Source organism: Styela clava, chromosome 2, assembly GCF_964204865.1.
Source record: "Styela clava chromosome 2, kaStyClav1.hap1.2, whole genome shotgun sequence".
NCBI lineage: Eukaryota > Metazoa > Chordata > Ascidiacea > Stolidobranchia > Styelidae > Styela > Styela clava.
In genome coordinates this window covers 10,990,530-11,017,752 of record NC_135251.1, presented here as the reverse complement: position 1 = coordinate 11,017,752, position 27,223 = coordinate 10,990,530, and the positions used below count along the sequence as shown (strand labels likewise).

Genomic DNA, 27,223 nt, shown 5'->3' with positions numbered 1-27,223 from the left:
CAGGTCGTTTCAACGAAACATAATCTTGTTTTGTACACTGTTATTAGGATTTTGAATTTGTTGTATGGTTCAGGTTATTCAAAGTTGAATAAACATTGTCAGGCAGGTAATATTGAATTATTTTTTTCATAATTGATAGGCATTTCAATTTTAGTTTTATTTTGATGTATTTGAACTGTTTAATGTATGTATATGTGTGTTAAGGTAAATAAAGCAAAACGACATTGAAATAATAATATTGTGTTTTCGTGTCGTGTCGAGTGTTTTTTCCCGCAAATTGAATTGTAACCGATTACACTAGAATAGCTATGCGTTTATATTTACTATATTACATCCTTTTTTACTGACCTAGCTGCATATTATATAATATTTGAGCCTGGATAACTTCTCAAGTTGAACTCCGCTGACCCACTAAAAATTGGAATGTAATAGTATATCTATCATTTCCTGCCATCAACACCTACATTATAACGCCCATGACATTTATCATCTAGCAACCACAATCTGCGAGGACAACGCTCTTGAATATCACTGAAACTTGTCCTTTGTTAAGAGGCAAATACCATATTATTTGATATATATTTCAAGAGAGTAGTGGGCAATTTTTATCGTTCAGTAATGCGCGCTTTCATGCATTGAAAATAAATCAGAAAATCATAACGAAAATGTATAACGCCCATCATATCGCTCTCTTTAGACAGCAGATGCAGGCAAAGACATATTTATATCATAAACCGTAAATTTTGCAAATATATTGCACACAACAGCGCAAGAGTTTGGTGTCTTTGGGAAATGTATTATTTTGAATAAAAATTTTCACTAGACCAGATAACGCCGCTCAATCAGAAGTAAATTTGGGCAAATACAAAACAGATCACTGCAATGTGAAGAGCTGCGGAGGCCATTCATCAGGAGCCGGTAAATTTCAGATAAAGCCGCATTCAAATCAGTACATTTGTTCAATTAGTACAAGTTTATTTGATAACGAGTTAAGTAATACTGAAACTCACATTACTAATATCATCAAAAAGGAGAGTTTTAACATTGAATTTTGTCGTCCCAAATGAGGCATTACGGTGCCACTTTGGTATGCGATCTCTTGGATTTCCTTGGATAAAGATTATTCCTCCCTGGTTAAAAAAGCGTTACGCACTCCCTTTGCGACTTTGTATTTATGTGAATTTCTACAATGGCCGTATTCTAGACTAAATATCGCCCTCGAGCAAATGTTGAAAGCGGAATGCGTGCGACTCTTTCACAATTCACCCCAAGGTTCAATGACATTTGTAAAAAGAAGCAAGTACATACATCCCATGAAATGAGATTTCACTGACTTTCGTTATGTTTTGTTTGTTCGTTTCGAAATAAAACTCTGCAAAAAAATTCTTTTAATGAAAGATATCAAGACGTTTTTCGCGGAGAGTCGCAACTTGAGCATCTTTTTTGGAGGGCGTCACAATACAAAGAGTTTAAAACCACTGCCCTAAGTGATCTCAATTGCATGAAGACATCCTCAAATTCAATCCCTGACTTTTTCACCGTTGGATTAGTATAAGGCTAAAAATATTGTTATTATCTCTATTCTATTAGCTATACTCTATTAACATTTACAATACTTTATTTATTTCATATACAGTATTACAAAATACTAATCTGTTAATATGTGGCTTAGATAAGCCAGCTTCATTGAGATTTTCAATTTTTTGTCTTTCTCAGACGTTAGAAAGTACTTACACGTCAATATATTGTATAAATAAATGTATGAACTTTAGACATTTGAAGAAAGATGAGATGTTCTATAAGCTAAGGAATATGATTCTACTCAACTGTTTGATTCTACTGGTTTTCCCAGTCAACGTACTGCCGCAAGGTAAGTTATATCGGTCATGCGTTTCAATTGCTTTTAACATAGTTCTTATTAAGCTTGTTGCCTAAGTAAATAATAAATCCTGGAGCGTTTCACAAATTATCTTTTAAGGATATATTATAGTATAGATGGAAATATTCATCCGCATACAATAACTTATCAACATGCTAGGCTTAAGACATATGCCGACGAGGTTATAATTACACAACTTGGTGACAATTTGCGAGGGATTAGTTCAAATGATGCAAATTATTTATTGGTAATTTTGTCAATTTATAAAAACTCAAATGAAATGTTATGAATAAGATCACTAAATGATATAAGTAAGTATACAAATCCTCGATATCTTAAAATAATTGATTAATGACTCTCTTTCATATAGAGATACACAAAACCGAAATTGTGGGATCATACAGATTGGAAGCAACCAAAACATCATCAATTTATCCTGGAGCCAAAGTTTTTTGTGAATCAAGGAATTCGTGGCTTGTCGAAATTAAAAATGAGAAAATGGGAATAGAGTTACAAAAAATGATCAAGTAGGTCCTTTATCAACAATCTTTTCATTGTTCCATAGTTCTGTCAATAAGCTTCTGCTAATCTATGAAACGCGTTGCAATGCATTCTTAATTAAAAACTTATCCTGATCAGTGGTTATTGGACACGGAGTGGACATATGGATCGTTTTGTTACCATGATGTTGTTGTTCTTGTAGTTATTAGTATTTTTGTTTGTATCGTTTTGAAAAAATCGTTGTTCTCTTTAACTACCGGATCAATTGCTTTGAAATTTTCAATGGCTAAAGATTGTATTTTTCGCTAGAAGGCTATTACTTTATTTATTTCCCTTCTACTTCGTGTCCATATATTTGAGCATCGCTCACTTGTTCGAAAATATTTTACCAATACCCATTCTACCATTGTGCATCGATTTTCGGCATTGATTTATGAAGCAATATAAGTAACGATAAATATTGATTTATCATATATTATAATAGGCCTCTTCCCATGAATACCTGGATTGGCGCAAATTGGACAGGAACCAACTGGACATGGAATGACGGTTCTGACATGGAGTACAGCAATTGGTGAGAATATTTACATATACGGCAACAATCATGGTAACACAATAATTAGTGAGTGAAATTATATGGTGCAGAATATTGTAATGAAAATGATAGTCCCATATCTGAAAAGATAATTTATAACGCATAAGAACATACTTGTTTATAATTGTTCCAAGAAAACATGTGTGAACACTCTGCCGAAGTATGTTGTAGTGTGTGTGAAGACCGTATGTATTCCTGTCATTTTTATGAAAAATATGCTTCATATAACTTTTGTCAACCTAGGTATTTTTCAATGTTTAATAATATTAGGTTTTAAAAATAAATTCAGGGTAACAGTAGCTGCCGAAACAGAATGTCCACTTTTTCAAAACGCCAATGCAAAGTGGATCGGAACAAAGTGTTCCAGAGGAAGATATCATGTTTGTCAGTCAGGTAATACACCTACTCATACTTTAACTTTTTTTTCGAGATTCAATTGTAGAAGTGGATCATAGTATTGATAAATTTAAAACATTGTGTCCTCTAAAAATTTATCTAAATATTTATCTAAAATTATGAAACTCCCTGTCAAGTCTATTTTGAATCAAAATAGGAATATATATAATCTTCAAGAATTTCGCTCAAAGGACGAGTACCCATCTCAACCAGTACATACTGCCGTTTTAAGCTGTCGCATTAACGTCAAAATATAAAAAATTCATAGATACATACAGAATGAAAGCTAGAAAGACAGGAAATTTTAAGGTCAGATGAGATCACGAATTAAATGTGTGTTTACTCAGTCCAAGAATGGACTTCTATAGGTTAAGACACTGCTCGGAAGTTGGTGCACGACATTTTGAGCATCTATGAGTGTAATAAAACATATGCCTTTAAAAAAATCTTAACAGTTATTCTTTGTAAAAATAAATGTTTGACAAATTTTCTGCTTTTTTAGCGACCACCCTTGTATATATATATATATATACATATATATTTTTTTTTTAGAATAAAACTTTTTTCGAGTTCACTTCCTTGATTACAAACCTCATCATACGCGATGACCTGCCTATATTTGTTTGCGTATCGGAAATACTATTACGGATTCCTTGTTTTATTCAAAAAAGCGACCTAATGATAACAAAATTTTGTTATGAAAAACCTCAGTCTTTACAAGTCTGTCTTGGGCATGAATCAGGAAGCACAATATGCGACATATGCGACGAGCTTAACTTGAATAATATTATTCGTAGTTTATTTCTTCATCAGATTCAGATTCATTCCCATAGGACGAGTTTCAAGTTTGGAGTCCATCTGCCGACCTCCATGAATATTATTAGAAGTAGGCTAACTGAGTGACGCAATTCTTCAATTCTGTTGCGACTTCCAGCTAAATAGACTAGTGGTAGTAGACGAAAAGGACCTACAGATGTATGTGCACCAAGATAGCGCACAATCTGAACATGGTTTGTGTACCAGATTAGAATTTAGGTTGTGCGCCATCTTGGTTCACATACTTCGGGAGGGCCGACGAAAATGCTGAGTTCTTAATGTCTTGCATTATTTCAGATGCAAACAACATCATCTTTTACCAAGACATGGAACTGTATTTCAATCATTTGACGTTGAGAAATTACACTGAGAGTAAAAAGTTATGCAATGAAAGAGGGTCGGAATTGGTCGCAATAAAGGACTCAAAAATCAACGATGTGATCGTTCGGGAGCTCAACACAGAGTAAGTATTATTGCATTCTTCAGTTTTCAATCCTATGTGATCACATCATTCCGAAAACCACAAGCTAGACATATCAAACTATACCTACGAGATAAAGTCGTATTATGCAAGCAAACATTATCTTTTATTCATGAAAATGTGCTAAAATCGATGTTGAGAGCTATCAACTGAAAGTAAACGAGAAAGTGCCAGTTCCGTTATATCAGTACGCATTTGAAATTAGTAATTTGATTTTCGAAACAGAAAATGCGAATCTAGTTCTTAATGGCTTATTGCACCAAAATTATCGATGTACTTTTCCTGATACCTATAATATTTTTGAAACTATAAATATAATTACAGAATTCACATGAGTCCAATAGTCTTGAGTTTCAATATTCGATGAAATTTGAATATTCCACTGTTCTCAATAAATGTCAAAAAAAAATTTTCAGGTTTTGAGGTCATATGTTTTGGAACACTATGACATCGTAGATTTGAAACTTATCATATGTATTCATGCACCATGAACAGTTTCGTTGTGCACAATAAACACATGGAAGCTTGCCGCTGAAAGATGCTTATTTCATAGCATTTTACCGCATATACTTTACTCCTTTTTCAAATCAATTTTCATATTTCAACCAATAGCCGTTTTGGAGGTTCTGTTAGCGCAAGAACACTACCCGGTTTTGCCAACACGCTTAGATTCACTCTACAAAAATAATATGGTGATTATTTTAATTTAAATAAAATGTAACGAAAGTAATGATAATTTGCACCAAACCTTAATATGTTTAGTTTCTCGCCACTGTACTATTATGGCTGAACAATAGTTCATCATCTATATATATATGACATCATCGATTGCATGTATTTATCCACTCAAGCGGCTGATCTGTATTTATCATGATGCGCACATAACATATAGCGGTAACAGCGTAAGTGCAAAAAGTACATAGACTATTTGGTTATAAAGCCCAGCCGCTAGAACGCTATTGTTTAATCTTTTAATTTCCTTCATTCAAGTCACATGATGCTCGTTATTCCACCAAAATTTGTTCATATATTTGAGCATTGCTGTCTGGTTTACTTTGTATCCAGTACGGATATGTAAGTTTTGTTTGCAATACAATATTGCATTCAGAGCTGCATTATGTATAATAAAACAATCAACATTTAGGTATCTAATCATTTCGTGTCGTGGTCCCATCCAACGTTAGTTTTTGGCGAGTTTATGTCCAGAACAAATCTTTAGATGTTTCGTGAGATTTATGGTAAAAACCTATCAATTAGCGACTTATACCCTGTCTTCATCCTTTCACACCGGAACCTGGGACATGGACGTGTCATAAACGTGACTATTGTACATATCGTCGTTGTGCCATACCCCTTTGTCTTGTGTAGTTTACTGACGTTTTATTTGTATAGTCTAATTCATGTCGATTGTCCTATTATAACGCAGCAGTCCTAAACTGCTGTTATACTTGTATATGTTGCACATCCGTGTCTTAGGCCAGTAAGGTCTTGAACATTTATCCCATCTCTGTTATATATACTGTTTAAATATTATGCAGATACTGTTATATTTTTAGGCAAATGAACATATATACATACAACATTAGCATTGTATCATTAAAGTAAACAAATAATTATTCGGACGAAAATAGGAATAGGAGTGAGTACTAGTTTTTAAGTAAGATTATAGATAACTTTTGATACAGGCGAGCCAGTCCAAGTGATGCCGAACAACAACGATACTACATCAGTTTGAACGATATTGAAATGGAAAGGAAATGGGTTTGGTCAGATGGCACGGAAGCAACCTATAAAAACTGGTAAGCAGATTGAAGCTTTTGTTGTGTAAATACTTGTTATCGCTTGAAGATTTGGATGAAAAAAAGATTGTAAACGGTTTCACCATCCTTATAATGAAAACTTTTTCTTGCATTCTCGCCTTTGCCTACACCTCATTACGCATAAAATCTCTGTTACCGTTTGTTTTTAATTATCATTTGATGGCTTATTAAGTAGTGATAAGGGGGTTATGATCTCTGACATTTGTCTATTTTAATATTGTAAATATTTGCTAACTAAATAAATATAATTGTTAATGTGTGCATAAATGGGTGTTGCTTCAATATTGAATAAGTAACGAATATTAGTGTTAATGCACGCTAAAATTATTCTCAAATAAATAAATATTTACAACAAAATTCCTCACCTGGGAGAAATCTTCCACGTCAGGAAACGCTTATTCACATCAATGTAATGAATGTGTTATCAACCCATCGCATTGATAGGCACCTAACAGAAAGTATGTAATTAGATGATGACTCGAGACGTTATTTGAAATGATATGCCTCTATAATTTACGCTTATATTTTACGCGTAAATAGGTAACCAAAACTAATTGTTTTCATATATTGTGACTTTTTTGCAGGTTTATTGGGGGTTGGACAGAACCAACTAACCCTAAGAACAGAGAAGAAGATTGTGTAGTTACGCTGGAAAAAATGTATGAAGGGAAGTGGGCTGATGTTGATTGCAGTGCGAAGTATCTCAGCATTTGTCAAAAAAGTAATGATGTTTAACTATGGCATGCTTAAAAATGGGAATAGTCGATGTCATATTCAGCGACCAATGAGCAATACTATACAAATCAAATCAGTTAAATTAGTACAAGAAGAGTAAAAATAAATTTGATGCTAGGCCCATTGAGTCCAAAGTTCACAAGGTATATTCATAACGTTGATTATTGTAATATCAATAGATGTGCGATAGTTTTGAATATTTCCTATTTTAGCTATGGACAGTTTCCCATTAAACATTTATTTAAAATCCCATTCGATATTACAGTTGTTTATCATTCGCTTTTTTCTGGTGACCGTTCGGCAACTTTCAAACCGCGTTAATTTTAAAAATAAAAAGATATGAACTCAAAAATATTTTTTTATTTATACGTGTAGGTAAAGCATTGTAATTAAATGCACCTGATGCATGAAGATTGTTTAGTTTATTTAATTTTCATTTCAAAACCACCATGGCTCGTCGCATTACTTATTTAATGAATTTTAGGCGTTGGGTTGGAGTAAACTTTGATATATAATTTAGTCTTGTATTTTAAACTACAAATAACTGTCCTTCACTGAGCAGAAGTTTTATGCATTACCAATATTTTGTTGTCAAAATACAGCTGTTAACAAATTTTTGTTTCCTATTACCATTTTGCAGGGCATTAACATCGGACCGAATCCCAAATTTAAAATTCAGACAATTTTCATTCAAATCAATGTCATTCAGACAAAATTTTATTCATTGCCAATGCTCAGTTGCGTAAGGAAACATAAAAAAATAAGGGCCCAGAGGTTTTAGTTTTCGGAAATGGTGCCAAGCTAAAAGCAGCATTAAATCTTTTTTTGTATTCTACTGCAAATAGAACTCCTATTCAACGTAACTGGAAATTGCAAATACTATTTCAACTACCTGGAAAAGAGAACTTACTACGACGCTGAGTCTTATTGCTTCAGAATGAATCATAATGCCACGCTTGCAATGATCAAAGCAGAAGAAACTCATCAATACATAGCAGCAGCGATTAAAACAAGATTTGGTTCAGTCAATAATATGACTTTCTGGGTCGGTGCGAAGAAAGACAGTAGTGTTTCATGGAGATTCCTTGACGGCACGCCATTCTCTGTTGGTGGATTTGAAAAATGGGCAAGTAAACAACCTGGAGCGGGGATTAAACTATATCTCAATACCAGTGTCCGAGCATCAAACACAGATCTACTCTGGTTTTCTGGAACAAATGATGATAAAAGAGGTTTTATCTGTGAATTACCAGGTTTGTGCAATACGTCTAACATTGGCTCCAATTGCATTTGATTGCAACTGAAAACCGAGTAAATCATTACATTACATATCAGTACTTTAAGATTTTGAATGAAACAATAAGGTAGACTTCAGAAAATCTTGAATTGGCATAGAATGTTACACTAAATTTTAAACATTTCAATAATTGGCAATATAAGTTTAATAGATAATATTAATTCCGATATATTGGTTCAATATTTGTCTCTGTTATGAATTTAATGTTTACGAACACAATTTGGGAACCAGGGAAAATGTATGATATTGTGTTTAATTCATGTGGTCTTTACCATCTGTTGTCAAATATTTTTATAGATTTTACGAAATGACAAATCATGTATTTCCCCCCTGTTGTCTGGTATTTCATCAGAACAAGCCATCCTGCCCAGTTTCTTATCTTATAAGAGATTTCGATCTGACAGATTGTCCACTCAGCACTTAATTAGTGAAAGGTGTTATTTGTCAATGTTTAAGATGTTTATACCAAATATCATTTGGTTGAATGAAAACCTGGTGTTTTGTGCTGTTGCAATTATTTTTATACTTATTCAATCTATAACAATTCATCCATACATCAATACTTGTTGTATTTTATCATAGTTACTGATCCTTGTCGCTCAATACAATGTAGAAATGGAGGAAGATGCAGAAGTATCGGGTGTCAGATGGCATGTATTTGTAATAACGGATACAGCGGGATATATTGTGACCATAGTGAGAAATCCATTAACTACTTTACCTTTTTCTGACCATGGACAAATTGTCGTCAGAATATTTCTGCCGATTGCAAAGGGACATTGTCAAGTTTTGACAATGCGACATATGCGACTAACAGATTGATGGTCGTCGTATACTATTTATTGGGGGTGGGCAATTTCGAATAACTGGTAATTTCAGAATCGATTCGAATATTTTTTCGGATAGAATCGAATCTCGAATACTTGAAAGAGATTTAATTGTATGCCATATTTTCAATGTAAAGGGTCCTCCAAACATTTAAATTAACGACAACAAAGAATCCATTACTCGAAACATGTTTCATTAATAACTCACACGGAAGATAAAAGTCATGTGTCAGAATTGCATGTTAAAAGCATGGCTTCACTAAAAAAATTGTAGTTTTCACCTCAACATTTGGCGAACATAAAACAAGATGGCGGAGATTCGGAATTTTCATCTGAACCGATTCGAGCAACTTTCTATTCGATTCGAAATGCCGAGCTTTTTTCTTTCTATTTTCCCCATTAAACAAACCAAAATTTAACTATTTTCAATTGAACATTTTAGACAAATTGTCCATCACTGCGACTCAATCGAAAAATATCACTCTTATTGGCGAATCAGTAAGAATAACTCTTGAAGTTGTGTCTGAACTCGGCGAAGTCGAAATCAAACTTTACAAAGAAGGCAATTCAAGTATCCTTGATAAAAAATCAGTCGGCAATGGAATCGTTGAATTTATAATTGGCCCGATGCATTCAGCTTCTGAAGGGCATGCGTACATGTTGAAAGCAGTGGCAGGAGAAGCGCAACGCGTCATTAATATAACAATTGCTGTTCACGGTGGGTATACCATAAAAATCATTCAAGCTAAACATCGGAAGGTCTTGTTTTCTGTGATAAAACATCTAACCATTGGTTTTCCTATTTTCTATCGTTAATTTTCAACAATAAATCATTACAAAGAAATATTTATGCAAGATAGAATTAAATAAACTGCATGGCATTTCGAAATTTGCATAAAAATACGAAAAAATTTAACAACCCAAACTAAATTAGTTGTCTATTTGATCTGTTTTCATCATTTCGCCCATTTCAATTATTTCAGAGAAAGCAAATATCACCGATATAACTCCATCTCGTATTGCGATCCCATCAAAGCAGAACCAAACAATTACTTGCTACGCTACCGGATTTCCTAGTCCTTCTGTATTATGGTATTTTGGGAAAAAAGTCGTCGATAGGAATAGGAATTTGGATGTTCACCAGATGAATTCCTCATTAAAATCGGTATTACATTTCAAAAAACTTGTGTCAAGTGGTCAAGTCAAATTACACGCAGGAATCTATAGCTGCCGTGTGACTAATTATGTGGGAGAAGATGAAACTGAAGCCGGAAATACCAAAACAGCTAAAGGTACAAAATTGTAACAAATCAATTTAATGTTATATCTGCAATTTTACAATTGTTAATTTGAAATCGTGTATTTGGTTTGGAATGAAACGTTATTAATGAAGTTCTAGAAAACACAATATATATATATGTTTTAATTAATGAATCTATTCATGCATTCGCCCTGAATTTAACATTTAATTTAACATATAAGTATTTTATTAATTTTCATTTTAGCTATTGAAATGCCTGAATATTCTGCATCATCAACTAACTGCAGTTCAGACATTAAAGTCAGGTGGATTCCCGGTGTTGAAGCAACTCATATAAAACACAGGTATAACACACTCATGTAAATCATAGGTATATCAATATAAACCTCACTTTTTGAGAGATTTCTGGCTCTTTCAGAGGATTGTTTGAAACTCCAGAAGTATGTGCACCAAAATGACGCACTGAAAATAGTATTTGTACCAGGTTAGGGTTCCGGTTGTGCGCCATCTTGATGCACATACTTCAGGAGCGCCGATTGTTTCATATATTTATATATAAACATTATAAAATGTTAGCATGTGATATCTACCGCATATGAGTATGGTGGTTTCATACATCTAATAAAGATATTGAAGGTAGTGATTGTTTGCTATGAAAACTAGCGTTTGTTTACCGTTGGACTTTATATTTTTGTGCTTGGTCGAATCGGATTAGATCGACTAGCTAGTTTTCAAAGATCCCATTCTTTTTACACAGGATTACAATATCGGGACAGCATGGCAAAAACACGATCGAGATCACGCCATCTGATAATCAAACAGTTGAAACAATTTTTACAAACCTTACGCAAACATCGTTGTATACTGTGGAGGTATTGTCAAAAATTTGAAATGTTTAATATGTTGGATAGAAATTTTAATTTTGAAATTGCGTAAATGGTTGTTTCTGACTGATGAACTTGTTTTCAAATATCATTTCAATTGCTGATATAGAGTATATATACCGATAGGATAATAATAACGCCAAAATGACCCAAACTCGATAGAATAACAATATATATCTTTGGATAGGAAACAATAGCAAAATGTAAACGATAGTGATATGCGTTTTTTTGTAGGAATTATGGGTTTAATTTTACTCTTGTTATCCTAAATTTTATCTGTGATCTGCTGCTCAACTTTGCTGAAATATTCACAAGGCCCTTGGCGAAATTTTAAAGTAAAAAAACTTAAAGATGTTTGCACTGATCACCGATCACACACTTGATTGTTTATATATAATTGCATCACTTCAACTGATGTCTACTGCGCCATATTCTAGCACTGTTATTATGCTTTACTTCAATGCTCTTACGGCCTAAATTAAGCGAATATTTACATATAAAATAATTAGTTGGATATCTAGAAGACTCATATTTGTTACAACTCATTCCAGGTGTCACTCTGCCTCGAAACATGCATGGTAAACGACGGAAAAGCAGTCGAAGTAAAAACAGGCATCAATCAAGCTGGGGTGATACCAGATATCAAGCTCGAAGAACATCGAGGTGACAAAACTTGTAAGATTTCATGGTCGAAGTCAAATGATTCGGAATACATCACTGGCTTCAAGGCAAGTTCTTTTCTATGTCTTACATTAGAATCAATTCATGTAAGAAATTACTAACCTGATGTACTAAATCCCCCCTGTCTACGCTAAATCCAACCTGACCATTCTACGCAAGCTGATAATGTGTACAAGACATTGTAAATCTCAAGGCTTTTTAAAACCCTCAAGTGCATTCATTCACTGTAGTTTGAAGTACAAATGAAAAAATTCAATAATGAGCAAATTCAACAATCAATCAAAAATAATAACATTTCAATGCAAGTTTTCTTTGAGGCTTTAACTCATATTAACCATGTCAATAAAAAACGGAAGTTCTAGAAACCGTAAAAATTTATTGAGGGCCTAGAATGGCTTCACAGGCAACATTCATTGATCTTTAGTTTCCTTATGACAGGTTTCAGCTTATTCAATTTTGGTTAAAATTGGATCCAAAGATTTGGAATCTAAGAAATACAATGACACGTTTTATATTTCATTCAATTCCGCTCAAAACCATTCCTTCAATACGAGTCCGAATAGAAACTACACAGTGTTCATTCAAGCGATTGCTTGTGATAAACCAGGAATTTTGTCCAGAGCTGTTGGCAATTGCACAAGCGATACAGAAGGTAATGCTTCAGATTTGACATTTATTTCCTTCTTCAGTCCTCGATTTATTAAACACGCAGTCGTCTTTCTCATTATCCTCTGAAACAATCGCTTTCTCAGTATAGTTTATTAATCGATAACAATTAGAAAAGTCACAAACATAGTAATTTGTAATACTATACACTTGTCAATAATAACTCACTTTGTGCAAGCCAACAGACAGTCGAGTGTAATTCGAAAACTGATGATATCCACCAAAGTAACATCCACTGTGACTATGTACATGCAAATTACTAATGTTGTCATATTTTAAGCTCCATCGGTTGTGGCCGCACCGGAGATTTTGGAGAATAAAGGCGACACAAAAACTAGAAATATTCAAATTCAAGCCATTGACCAGAGCAATGGCCCAGTCAGGTAGGTAGAATAAGTATGAGTAAGTAAACTACGTCATAGGTGTTTTTGCGTATGTCAGCTTAGAACTAAGAATCACGTATCGAGATAACAAATACGTAGAAATCTATTACATCCTATATTACAACCTATTGCATCCTATAATACGGTACAAGTAATAGAGAATGTTGCTCTGTAAAGCGATAAATTAAATTTAGCGGCGGTTTTACTTGCTCATGTATTTTTCACACTGCAGATCAAAAGTTCATGAACTGTTAGCAGGATCATAACCTTGTCAAATCATAACTTTGAGCTCATAAACTGGATGATTTCAATGAAATCAAATTCTTATCATTGAGTCCAATAACTCATTCACCTCATACCCTGGTATGAAATGTTAATTCACCGAACAGGGTGAAAAAATGTTTGTTCAATTTCCAGTTGCATCTTTATTGTCGTTGACATTTATGAGCAAGTACAGAGCAAGCATTCTTCCGTTAACTTCACAATTGAAGATTTGAAGAAAGCAGAAGCAAATTCGAAATTGTCTAAACCGCATGTGGGTCAGAAGTACATTGCCATAGCAAGGTTCGTACGTGTTCACAACGGACCCATGAAAATATCATGTTTCCATGAAACATAATTCAATGAAACGTGTAAAGCTTCTATCTTATAGGTAGAAAATGTTTGGTTCATATCGAATTTGTTACATCAGGTTGAGTGTTACCATTTTGCACAACGAAATTAGACACAGCTTTGATTTATAGATACTACTTGTCGGGTCGGGCATTTTGTTCCAAACATTCACAAATTTATTCGCAAGGTTGGCACATACTGCCAGATGTGTTATAAGTATCACTGATTCGGTAATTTCAGTTTTTAATTTTATTTTATTGCCCAAAACAATTTTTTTGATTTGATTGTATAGCTCGGCCTCCAAAAAGCGCGTTATCTTATATCTTTGGCTGAAAGCGCTTTTTTTAACAAAAATACAAGCAGAAAGTATTCGTAAAATTTTTACATTTAAGGTATTATTAGATCGGTTTCCGCCTTACAGTTTTCATTTCATTTGACCAGTGGAATACAAATCATAATATTCTGCACAATTTCTTTTTCACAGATCAAACATTCCACTTGAAGATACTATTGTGTCTCTCGGTGATGATGTGTCAACTTCCTGTGATATTCACAGTGCAGCACAAAACATGAAAAGAAAGAAGAGAGAAATATCCCAGATGGTTCTTGCTGCAAAAAATTTTCCTTTAAATGAGGGAAAATTCTATGAGTAAGAGTTATTGTTTTTATCCAAACGCTTATTCGATGAAATTGAGCTTAAATCCAAATTTATCATTCGGGAGATCGATTTATTTTCATGATTGAAGAGTCGTATTTAAAATCCTAAAACTCTTTGCAAAGAAATTTTCAAGTATTCAATATTTTAGGTATACCATGGTCACAACAACTCCCGGCGCAAATGGAGAGGTACACATTGGAATGAGCGCTACACAATCATTCAAAGCTGACGGTAATACTTGTAGCGAACCTTTCATACCCATCCGACAATGGCTTTGGTTGTTCATGAGAGATGTTTCAGAATAAGTCATTTTCCGACTTCCAAAACTGTTGATCGGAGAGATTCTGCTTAATCGTGTATAACGAAGGGTATATTTATCATATTGCAAGATGTTTAAACCCGAAATAATCTATATTCTATAGTATGTGTAATTTATCTATTTTGCCACCAACTTGATAAAATTTAATTTATCGATTATTATTCTTGTATTCTCACAGCTGCTTCAACAACCTGGCTCATTGTAGTCATCATTTTAGTTGTCGTTGTTGCCATTGCAGGGACAATTACCTTATTTGTCTGTTACAAAAGGTAATTATTTCTATTTGTTCTTATGTGTTCATTTCGCTGATGCCTGTGAATATCTGTTCACGTTATGCCCCGATTTTACTGCATAAGATATTCTTATATTGTATTTCATTATATTTAGGCATCAATCATCAAAAAATAAAACAGACACAAGCATTGCAATGTCCGAGACTGCAACATCACCAGGTAATATAAATTTTGTTTTAAACTCCGTTTATCACGCATATCAAATTCCGAATTGCCTCCTTGTACAATAATATGACACCGGAATGCCACATTTCAACATATAGTCGCATCATAAAAGCATATTCAAAAAATAAATAAAAATTAAGGGTTTACTTCAATGTGGAAATACCTATAAAAACATTCCATTAATTAACTTGATTTGCCAGTTGGGAATCAGTAGTTTGCTTGCGTACAAAATTGAAAAACAGGTTATTTTGACGTTTCCAAAATAAGCTATTTGGTTAACTTCATAGGCTTTGGGAAATGTGTTCATCTTTTTTAGATCTCACATATGAAAACTTACAAAAGGAGACGGTAGACATAGAAAATGAAACTCGAATATATGCCGAGTTACTCCTGACCACTTATAACAGAATGAAAGCTAGTGACAATGGAGAGTTCAAGATCCAATTTGAAGTAAGAGCTTTGAAACGACAATCTAAAAGTTTACGTCATTTTTCCTCAAGCAATTAAAATTCAATAAATTCTTTACTTGTTCGAATAGTTGTTGAAGTTGCATTCGTATTACAATTATACTGCGTTATAAACTATTCTTTTTTAGAAATTGAAGGAAGTTGTGAAGTTAATAAAAGAAACGAAAGAAATCGCATCTCGTCCAAACATGATGAAAAAGAACAGATATAAAAACATTCTTCCTTGTAAGCAATTTTAAATCGCTGTAGTGTGAGGTATATTTTAAACTCTTAGAACAATACAGATATAAAAATCGTGTCATCGATTAGATCACAGGCTAATGAGAGGACATATTTGTATGGTAAAAACGAAGGAGTCAAAAGTGCGACTCTGACGTGTTGTACGTGGTAAAGGTTATATTTTATAAGATACATGCAAAAGCAATGTCCCACTTTCTTCGGGGGAATTTTTTCGGGGCTAACTACACCGCCGCTGGAGTGTTACTGTGTATTGATTGTACATTGATTTTCGCACATATTTTTAGACGATTCCACCCGGGTTGTACTGAGTGCGAAAGGTGACGAAGACTACATAAATGCTTCTTATATTCATGTACGTATGTTATTACGGATATGTTCATATCTTTTATTGCAAAGAATACAATGTGTAAGTGGCCAAATTAAAGTTCGCGAGGAGACAACTATGTTTATCCTGAATATCACAATTGCTTTTGTAGGCAATTTTTGATTTTCACATATTGTGCGTATTATTGCCAAGTCAATTGCCAGTCAAATGTCTATTTGATCCTTGGTTGAAGAAGGCAAGATTTTATAGTGATACGCCAATGTGACGCTGTAAAATGCCTCTGCAACAATCCTACAATGTCATTTGGTATATTTTAAAATCACGTAATTCTCTAATTTGTAATTTTGTGTTTGATAATTGAAAATATAAGGCATCCCCCAAAAATAAGCTATAGTGTTATTTTTCGAAGAAATAGAACCGAGTCTTATCTTCGGGGAAACAAGTGATGCTGAAAATAAAACCAACCTCAAACCTTTCAGGGATATGAAACCCGTAAGAAATTCATTGCAAGTCAAGGTCCTTTACCTGCTACCGTGAATGATTTCTGGAGGATGGTAATCGAGCAAAAATGTGCCGTGATTGTTATGTTAACCGGATTGATGGAAAAGGGAAAGGTGGGTGTTGTATTTATCTTTGAACAACGAATAAACTGCTATTGTGAGCAAACGCGCGCCAATTTGCTCTATAGTGCATCAAAAAGGAGTTTAATATGATTTAGGGTTGTTATTTCGAGAACGGATTTGAATCCTGGTGTCGGGATTTCCAAGAATTTTTACCATCCAATCTCGGATTAATAAAATGAAGAAAAAACGCACACAAACATCAAAAATATTATAAGCATTGGTGTTCATTTCTTATAAAACTGACGCAAAACATAAGAGCATCAACAATGTCACCATCAATTCATCAAAATCGCTCATTCTCAACAGCCTCTTTCTGAGCCTATTTCTTCAAAACTTGACATTTTTGACTAAATTTGAATATCTTTTTAGTTACAACTGAAATGCAAATAAACTACAATTTACGAAATGTACAGTGAAATTGTTTTAAAATAAAACTACTTCACGTATTAAATCCCGGGATTATATTCAAAATAACCTCGAGAGCGGGATGGAAAAAAAGGCCGAAAATCCCGGGATCCTCAGATGGGGATTCTTTGGGGTTGCAACGGATCATTCACAGATTATATTAATAGAATGATATAAAACTTCAACTTGTTAAAATTATTTTAAAAGTCTTGGCGGTTTTCTACGACGAACTTCTTTATGTTTATCGTATCATATTGGTTATACATAAGAAACTAGAATCTTGGTAAGTATTTCTACCAGCTTACTTAAACTTCTGTGAATTGTCTATTTATAGAAAAAATGTGAAACGTATTGGCCAGATGTCGATAGAACAGCGTCGTATGGATCAATTTCCGTAAGGACTGTCAAAAAAACACACGTCGGAAGTTATATAAGACGATCTTTTGAAGCTACTTCCACTGATGGGGTATGCTACATTGAAGTATAGCCTACCTTTATTCCACACTTACCACACAAAAAAAATAATGTTGAATACTTACCTCTTTTGGATGACGTTGCAGTATTGCATCGCTGGTACACCAAGTAGGTTCCCCCGCTCGTTCGATACAGCGGGAATAGTTGTGGTCGAGATTACCAGTCATTGCTGAGTGATTCACGTAAACATTGATCGGTCTTGGCTTTTTCTACCTTCCAAATTCATGTATCTGGGCCGTTTTAAATACAATAAGTCTATCTTATAATTCCACTGTGTAGTGTATTAGGAATCAAACAAATTAGAAATATAAATAAAATATTTAATATATTTTATTTCAGCTGAAGCAAACCATAACTCATTTTCAATTCACAACATGGCCTGATCACGGAGTCCCCATAACAACATCAGGTTTTTTCAGACTTCATAAAGCAGTTTCTGAAATTAATTGTTCAACACCAATAATAGTCCACTGCAGGTAAATAAAAAACGCCGATAAAAAATAGAAATAAAATGGTATATAAAGAAAAGAAATGCTTAAATGAATATCTTCAATACTTTTTATTTCACAGTGCTGGAGCCGGGCGAACCGGTACGTACATTGCGTATGATTATCTTCTGAATGAAGTTGAAAAAGAAAGCGCTATTGACGTTTATGAATGTGTTCATACATTGAGAAGACAAAGAGTAGAAATGGTCCAAACCGCGGTATGTAAAACACTGTAGTTATTAAGGAATCAGATATGCTTATTGTTATTGGTCAAATTTACATGTGTTAATGTTACCGTATGTGCATTTTTTGCAATTTCTGTAGCTTCCCTTAACCATCTCCATTTTAGCATATTTAATGATTTTTACTTATCAAAACAGAACTATCTCTTAAAAATGAATGTCCTGAATATTGGCAACGGTTTCCAAATTCCAGTGAGTTCATTAGGAATCTAATAAAGAATTCTTGACTGACAATTCCTTTATGATCATACCAGAATTTCATATACAGGACCAATATATCCTAGTGCACAAGCTATTGGTTGAACATCATCTTTTTGATGAAACTGATATGGATGATGAACACTTTCGACAGCTAATGCAACGGTAAATTTATCATATAATAACTTACTTAAATATAACTGGCTTTTGTGCCAAGCGATGATTCGGCGATGAATTTAAAACAACAACTACAATTATAAAACTATCTATAAGTTCACTAAGTGTCAAATAAGGAAAAGTTTGTTTCAGAAAAATTCATAATATTTGAATAGAGTATATCTACAACAAAACTGCCAACAACAAGTGTAATTTGTATTAAAAGCAACAACGCGGATCAACTTCTACTAGAATTCCAAAATCTGTCCGAAATTCCACCAATGAGTTTGAAGAAAGATGGCGACGGAGAAGAATACAGAAATATGAATCGAAATCAAGACATTATTCCATGTAAGCGTATTTTCCATTGATTGCATTTGTTAAACTGTCTACATAAAACTTGTAAATTGTTTTTAAATGTAGCAAACAATGTCATAAATTCACAGTGTGAAACCAACCTTCAAGCAAATTTTTCGGTTAAAGGGCGAAAAGTTGAATGAATGAATTGCTTAAGAATTTTTCATATCGAACATTTGGTATTATGTGTTGTGTGTGCGTAGCGTCATAGCATGGCCTTTCTTTATTATGCTTTAGGATATAACCTTACTACGTCAGAAGCATTTCCCAGCAAAAACAAATTTTATTTTGCCCGCGTAAAAAGTAAAACAAAGCATAATACTCAAAATATAGATAGCCCTTGAGAATAAATGTTTAACAGTTTATTTTAATATAAATGAATCAACTTGGTGAAAAAAAGTATATATAACTTTGAAAAAAGATATAGTTTCATCAAAGAAACTTATACAAACTACTTTTCTATTATATTCACAGACAAACGAAACAAAGTCGCAGTTGTTCAAATGCCAGAAGACAAAGAAACACCGTACATTAATGCTTCTATTGTGGAGGTAACATTGCTCGGTAGGGTTAGTAACGTGATTACTAATACAGCCAAATATATACACATACAGACGAATCATATTATACATATAGAGACAATGCCACATGCATGTACAGTCAACTGAATATATATATATATATATCTAACTATCTAACTAACTACTGTCCTCAAGTGATGCCATATGTATATACAGTAGGACTTGGCATTTTCAAATACCCGATGATTTCAGAATCGAATCGAATCTTGAATACTATAAAATTGTATGTCACTTTTTTATTGTACTAGGTCCTTCAGACACACAAATTACTGGAAACATAGATTACATCACTCAGGCAAATTGCTGAGAGTTCACACACAATAAAAAACACGTTTCCATCAATAACTCACTGCCGAAAATAGTCATATGTCCGAATTGCGTTAAAAAAATATGTCTTCAATAAAAAAAATTGAGAAATTTATCTCGACCATTAGCGGAAAGAAAAAAACAAGATGGCGACGATTCAAAATTTTGCTCTGTACCGATTCGAATATTTCAATATTCGATTCGAATACTCGATTCGAAATGCCCAGCCCTAATATACAGCCAAATCCTATATATACATATATAAAGTCAATCAAATATACAACTACAACTAATATCATTTGCATATACAGCTAATGCCATGTACATAAACAGCCAAATCATATACAAATAGAGACAACCAAATTTCGATATACAGTCAATTCAATATTCATACGCAGCCAACGATATGAAATTGAATCATCATATCATTGACAAATAAATGTTTTGAATTTCTTCAGACGTATGGACAAAGAGGTAAAATGATTGCTGCGCAGGGACCAATGAAATCAACTGTCGAATATTTTTGGAGAGGGATAATGGACAATGATGTTAGTGTAATCGTTATGTTGACTCAAATAATGGAAGGAGGAAAGGTATGATTAGATATGATAAAGCAGGGCTACTCAACTATTTTTACCGAAGATCCGCAAACAAAACTTCAAAAATATTTGGGTCTGGTTTTTCCATAAATTATATTTTGGCATTCTTAAACACGCACTTTCTCGGCCGACTAATGATTATTAGCTATTATGTTTATTATGGCGTTATAGTTCTTTTCATATATATTTTGATCTATAAAAGTGATTTTATAAAAAGAAACTTCAAAAGTGGAGCTAATGATCCAAAATAAAGAATTCGGGCCGCGGTCCGCCAGTTGAGTAGGCCTGTGATATAGGACAGGATCCCATATAAGAAAAAAATTATTAATCATCTTGGGCGAAGGGAAAGTACGCCGACATCAGTAGTGCGATGAATTAGTCATATAACAAGATAGGGAAGGATACGTTATAGCTAAATATTAAATATTTTAAAATGAGGTAAGGTGACCGACCGATAAGGTAGCGTAAACAAATGACGAGCCTCTTTGACATGCCCGGTATGAAATATCCTAGGCATTTTGTTCTCAATGCATGGACATGTAGTATGCCTGGTACCAGATATTTGAGCAATTAATATTAGTCTCTGCGAATACAACTTTGATTAAATGATGATTAAATAAATTGAAAGATTAAATTTATTTTAATTAAGTTATCTCTTTTCTTAGTTTGGAATTTATTAGCTCAAAACTTTGAAGTTTTATTCGGGTTTTTCTTGCTGGGAATTTGGTAAAAATAATCAAATATATGTCCAATTTTCAGCAACAATGCTTCCAATATTTTCCTAATAAAATCAGTGGCAGACTGCAAATTGGCAACATTGGAGTTGAATTGATTGAAGAAAGTTCTGAAAATGAGATCATCTTACGCAGATTAATTGTCACGAAAGATAGGCAATCGAAGGTATGTGTTTTACCATGAAAGAAAAAAATAAACTTCATTTGGAAGAAGCTATTTTTCTTGTCGTTTGGACTCGAACTGCTTCATTTCTCGCTTCAATAGGTATTCACTGGCGCATATTACATCACCAAAATGCAGTAGTATGATGCACACAATGGTGGGATTCAGCCGGTTCGCACCGGTTCTATTGAACCGTCTCGCGAAATTTTAGAAGATCAGCGAACCGGTTAAAATTACTGGTTACTGTAAATGTTCTGTTTGTAACAGAACCGGCTGAAAATATGACATTTGTGAAGAAATGGCTGACAAAAAATTTGAATACCACCACTGGATGCACATAGTATGTATGCAGTACATACAGTCTAAGGTTGCCGCTGACAGAAGACCAAATGATCATTTGGCGGTTATCCTGTTCATTCCGTATACATGAATATATACAAATATTTTGTGATCTTTTTTGCTTTTATTTTATTGGGCTTTTCTGAATGGCTAATAAGAAACGATTTGATTGGTCGTATGGCATAGTTTCAGTAGATCTTACCATTTTTAATTTTTATGGCGCCTGCTGAAATGCAATCATAAGATAATATGACATTTTTAATAAGCTAAAATCTAATTCTATGCATAACTATAGTTTGAATAGGGATACCCCTATAATACTGATACCTATCCATGGGGCCCAGTACCAATTACAAACATAGGTCTAGCTTATACACTCACCTTTGGTTTTATTAAAAAAAAAATCTCCTCTATTTCAGCCTATCATGCACTACCAGCATCCGAATTGGAGTTCAGAAAGGTCTCCCGATATCTCATCTGTGTTGAACTTGGTTTCAATTTTCCAGAAGTTTTCACAACAACAGAAGCTCGTTCACTGCAGGTAAGGCAACCTCTGCATATTTATTAACAAGTACCTTCTCGTTTGCGTGCAGATGTCTGTGGGTGCTCATTTATCTCGGTGCAAAAGTACGTGGGTGCAAATGTACGCGGGTGCAAATGTACGTTGGTGCAAGGGTGCAAATGTACGTTGGTGCAAGGGTGCAAATGTACGTTGGAGCAAGGGTGCAAATGTACGTTGGTGCAAGGGTGCAAATGTACGCGGGTGCAAATGTACGTTGGTGCAAGGGTGCAAATGTACGCGGGTGCAAATGTACGTTGGTGCAAGGGTGCAAATGTACGTTGGTGCAAGGGTGCAAATGTACGTTGGTGCAAGGGTGCAAATGTATGTTGGTGTAAGGGTGCAAATGTACGTTGGTGCAAGGGTGCAAATGTACGTTGGTGCAAGGGTGCAAATGTACGTTGGTGCAAATGTACGTTGGTGCAAGGGTGCAAATGTACGCGGGTGCAAATGTACGTTGGTGCAAGGGTGAAAATGTACGTTGGTGCAAGGGTGCAAATGTACGTTGGTGCAAGGGTGCAAATGTACGTTGGTGCAAGGGTGCAAATGTACGCGGGTGCAAGGGTGCAAATGTACGCGGGTGCAAATGTACGTTGGTGCAAGGGTGCAAATGTACGTTGGTGCAAGGGTGCAAATGTACGTAGGTGCAAATGTACGCGGGTGCAAACACCCGTTGGTGCAAATGTGCAAGGGTGCAAATATCCGTGGGTGCAAATGTCCGTGAGTGCAAATGTACATGGGTGCAAATGTCCGTGGGTGCAATCTATATGCGGGGGCTGAAATCTATGGATGCAAATGTCGGTAAGTGCAAAAGTAAACAGGTGCAATGTCTTTGGTGAAGTTTCGTCGAGTTATTGGGAAACGCGCTATTCGGGAGTATTTAATTCAAGGCATTTGTTAGATTTATTTGTTAATTATATATACACATATGTGTTTATTTATATTAAACTAATGTCAATAAAAATACGTTTACATAGTATTGTATCAACTTTTAATTTATTTCTATAGTGATGGAGCAGGACGCACTGGCGTATTTTGCGCAATATACAATTTGTGTGAAAGATTCAAAGTAGAAAAACGAATCAATGTTTTCCAAACTGTGAAAGACTTGCGAGATTGCCGACCCGGAATGATTCTAACAGAGGTACACTGTACAAATATTTATTGATGTTTCACCTGTAACTCAAACGTACAATATTCAATAAAATCACTGCGGTGCGTTTGGAAAAAAATATTGATGATAAAATTTATGTTACAAATTTGAAAAGCAAGGAGAGTGCTAATCTCGTTTTCCATGTAACTGTAGAATATACCTAATTATATACCTTATTATATTTGTAATATTCGTAGATTAAATGCAATTCCCGACGTGAAAAGTCGAGGCAGAATGGTTTTATCGTACCTAGTGTGTGTCCATTTAGTTCAAGACTAAAAAAATAAAATACGGCAACTGTCGAACTCAAAAATGTCACGGCATGTAAATATTAATTTTCCTTCCAAATCGGCGCTCATTAACATAAATACAATATAAAAATACCGAAAATAGGCACTCCATAAATGAACCAACATACTTAGAAATATCAAAATATGTATTACACTTGAGTATTTACATTTTTTTCCTAGGATGATTATAAACTCTGCTACGATATTATGCTGGAATATATTGATTCATTCAATCTTTATGAATATATAACCTATCGTGCACAAGAAGTATCTGATTCGGCTGGCAGTGAAAGCTTGTATGAAAATATAAGTGCAATAAGAAAAGCAAAATGAAAAAGAAACATTAAATTCTAATTTGTAATGCTTCCATTGTGCAAGTAGAACAGATAACGAATTATATTGTGGAACATTGGGAAGACTTTTCTGATCTATGCATATTCAAGACATGAATGCTCTTAATAAACTTTTTATTCTTAATCTTTATGCCTACTATTGTATTTTCTCTATGTATATTTATCGTTAATATTTTCAAGTTATGTCAAGCTAAAAATGTTATTTGAGATGCACTTATAAAATATTATAAACGAATGCTGACAAGTTATAAAATTCCTTAAATTAATTTTAAATCTGCTGCATATAATCTATAATAATCTATATAAATCCAAACTCGTCTTTTATACGAAAGTTCGCAAATAGCAAGTCAATAGGTAAATGATTGGGCTTCTGCGTGAATAACTACTTATCCTTTCTCCTATGCGTCGGGATACTGTATGCATATAATGAAAGTATGCTGTAGCAAGAGTGAGGATAACTATTCTAAGCGATTCAAGAGTCTTGCTGCACACGTATACAGAAATGTATCTATGTTGCAGCAAGACTCTTGAATCGCTTAGAGACGAAGAGTCTATTAGTAATCTTCTCAAAATTGCCTAGCTCAATTCTTCAATAATGATAATTCTTTCAATCATGCTTTGCTCGTTTTTTTATTTTTGCAAACTGTTTTTAAATCTTATCTCCACTGCTATATTAACTTTTTTTAATTTGTATTTTCATTATCTATCTTCATGCAATCAAAAATATATTGATTTTTTGTTGATATATGTTTTCAAGATTAATAGAGCATTTATCGCTATATATAGTATATGAATATAACTTGTCTCTAGTTTTAGTTATAGAAATTAATGATTACGTATGTCTTTAAATCATGAAAAATTTCCGTACCCGTTTGATGATAACTGTTTCCAAAAACTCAATTATCCATGTTCATAGATTATCTCTATCCAGAGAGCACTTTTATATTAAAATGCGGTGCCGGTGCAGAGTGTCATCTACGAATCATTATGATCTATAAAAATTACGTATAGACTATCTTGTGATTTACAACTTTTATATTAAAATGCGGTGCCGATGCGGTGTAGGGTGTCATCTACGAATCATTATGATCTAGAAAAAATTACATATAGACTATCTTATGATTTACAATTAAAATTTTATCATATATTTCCAATTATAATTAGAGGAGTGAATTGAACATTTATAACCCTAACCACATTTGCTGCATAGATAGACCAATATTTCCTAGTTTATCTAGCCAGGCGATACATTCATCTGCCGATTGTGTTGAGCTCGACAGTTGCAGCTCACACTAAGCCTTAGCAACAAGCGTGTCGTCGAACCTTTAATTACCCCGCATCGCTTCGCTTTTTTGAATTCCTCAAACGATAAATATATGCAAGAGTATTGCAGAAGTATCGCCTGACCATTGAGCGGCTGTGGCATCTTCCAACAGCTAAGTATTTGCAACGAATAATTGAGTGGACAAGTTTCTCTACACTATATTATTATGACAGATTATCAGCATTCTTTTTCCGAAGCATAATTTTGAGATAAAGGTTCAAGTTAATGTCCGAAGTATCAAAATTTTCGGGACCCGGTTAATAAAATTTCGAAGGTTGGAGTCAGAAAATTAGGTTAACAAAATTTATCTTTGAAGTAAAAGTCGATTCTTAAAATCCTTCGAAGTTGTGTTAAAAAAGTTTTTTGCCTTTAATTCTATGACAAATAGTATAAACATAAAATTTGCTTTTGTCCTATGTATTGTTGAATAATGTGAATTGTTAAAGAATATTGAGTTCGTTTGACATTTACGTTTCATGTGGTCATCAATGGTCATCCACGAATGGGGCATAGTCCGCATTTCTATGAAATTTACCGCGTTATTATAACGACGTTATTACCTTTATTCAACGCATCAATATTCATAAACTGTCGTTTGCATGTCATAAAATTGGCCTTTTTAACTAAATTTTGATTTAGAAGCGCTATTTAGGACGCTTTTAAAATATTCATTGACTTTTCTAAATATTTCAATCATCTTTTACTGCCGCCATTTTTTGTTAAATTCATTTATATTATTTAAATTTCATCATCCTTTCTAGATTTTTGTTCAGTTTGTTTTATTTTTATCTCTCTCTCATAAGTATCCTTATGCAATCGGAAATATCTTGGTTTTTCATTATGTATATATTCCAAATTAATATATTAATTATACTTTGTCTCCAGTTCTATCTTATGAAAATTATCGCGTTTATGTAAAAACTGCTTTTAAAATTGCGTAGAAATCTGATCTGGTGCGTTTTAGAAAGTTCAGCGATCACAAATGTCTAGAAATTATGCATTGTTGGTATCAGCAGCATCAAGTTAAATTTTGCACTTATCTTTTATTCAAATACGAGGAATTGAATTCATTTCAGAACTATTTAGGTATTATTTTACATACGGCTGTTATTTTTCGCTCCGAGCTAGCACCCATGGATATATAACAATATATAAGGAAACTGCAATTATTTTGAAATCACGGGAAAATTTCGGTAATATTTATTACACCCTGTTGTGATGGCGGAATCGTGTCCGGATTCGATTCTTCGCACAATCGACTCCGATGCATTGAAATCGATTCTCGAGGTTAACACTTGGATTGCAAACAATGTGTAACGTTTTGCGGCAATTCCTTCAGATATACGGTATGTATAAACTGCTTTACTGCTATGTTGAGTTGCTACGCTCTACGATGCCGCAAACTTTACTATATATATATATACTCGTATATATATATACTTCGCTATAGAAGATATTTACGTTTCCTCATTTCTAAAATCTCTGTGGGTTCTGATGGATTCTATTTTTATGCGATTTTGTCTCCTGGGACAGATTGGATACCCATACTACTTAGTTTTGGCATTCTTGTCCGTTCAT

The 27,223-nt window shown here is 33.9% G+C and overlaps 1 protein-coding gene across 1 annotated transcript; it reads left to right on the top strand.

Annotated features, from left to right (window-relative positions):
* Positions 1-1,735: 1,735 nt before the first annotated feature.
* Positions 1,736-26,523, top strand: LOC120336141 (uncharacterized). The gene is made up of 36 exons (XM_078120493.1): positions 1,736-1,870; positions 2,250-2,406; positions 2,865-2,954; positions 3,265-3,368; positions 4,485-4,650; positions 6,354-6,467; positions 7,073-7,209; positions 8,069-8,476; positions 9,103-9,216; positions 9,790-10,065; positions 10,331-10,639; positions 10,853-10,952; positions 11,366-11,480; positions 12,044-12,220; positions 12,612-12,825; positions 13,120-13,222; positions 13,640-13,786; positions 14,319-14,483; positions 14,641-14,723; positions 14,990-15,080; positions 15,199-15,263; positions 15,586-15,719; positions 15,865-15,961; positions 16,261-16,328; positions 16,781-16,915; positions 17,664-17,795; positions 18,143-18,279; positions 18,374-18,509; positions 18,802-18,896; positions 19,114-19,238; positions 19,719-19,795; positions 20,590-20,724; positions 21,490-21,630; positions 22,386-22,507; positions 23,534-23,669; positions 24,149-26,523. Exons 1-36 carry the CDS (start codon positions 1,762-1,764, stop codon positions 24,299-24,301), a joined length of 5,067 nt encoding a protein of 1,688 aa, XP_077976619.1. The 5' UTR covers positions 1,736-1,761; the 3' UTR covers positions 24,302-26,523.
* Positions 26,524-27,223: the final 700 nt, after the last annotated feature.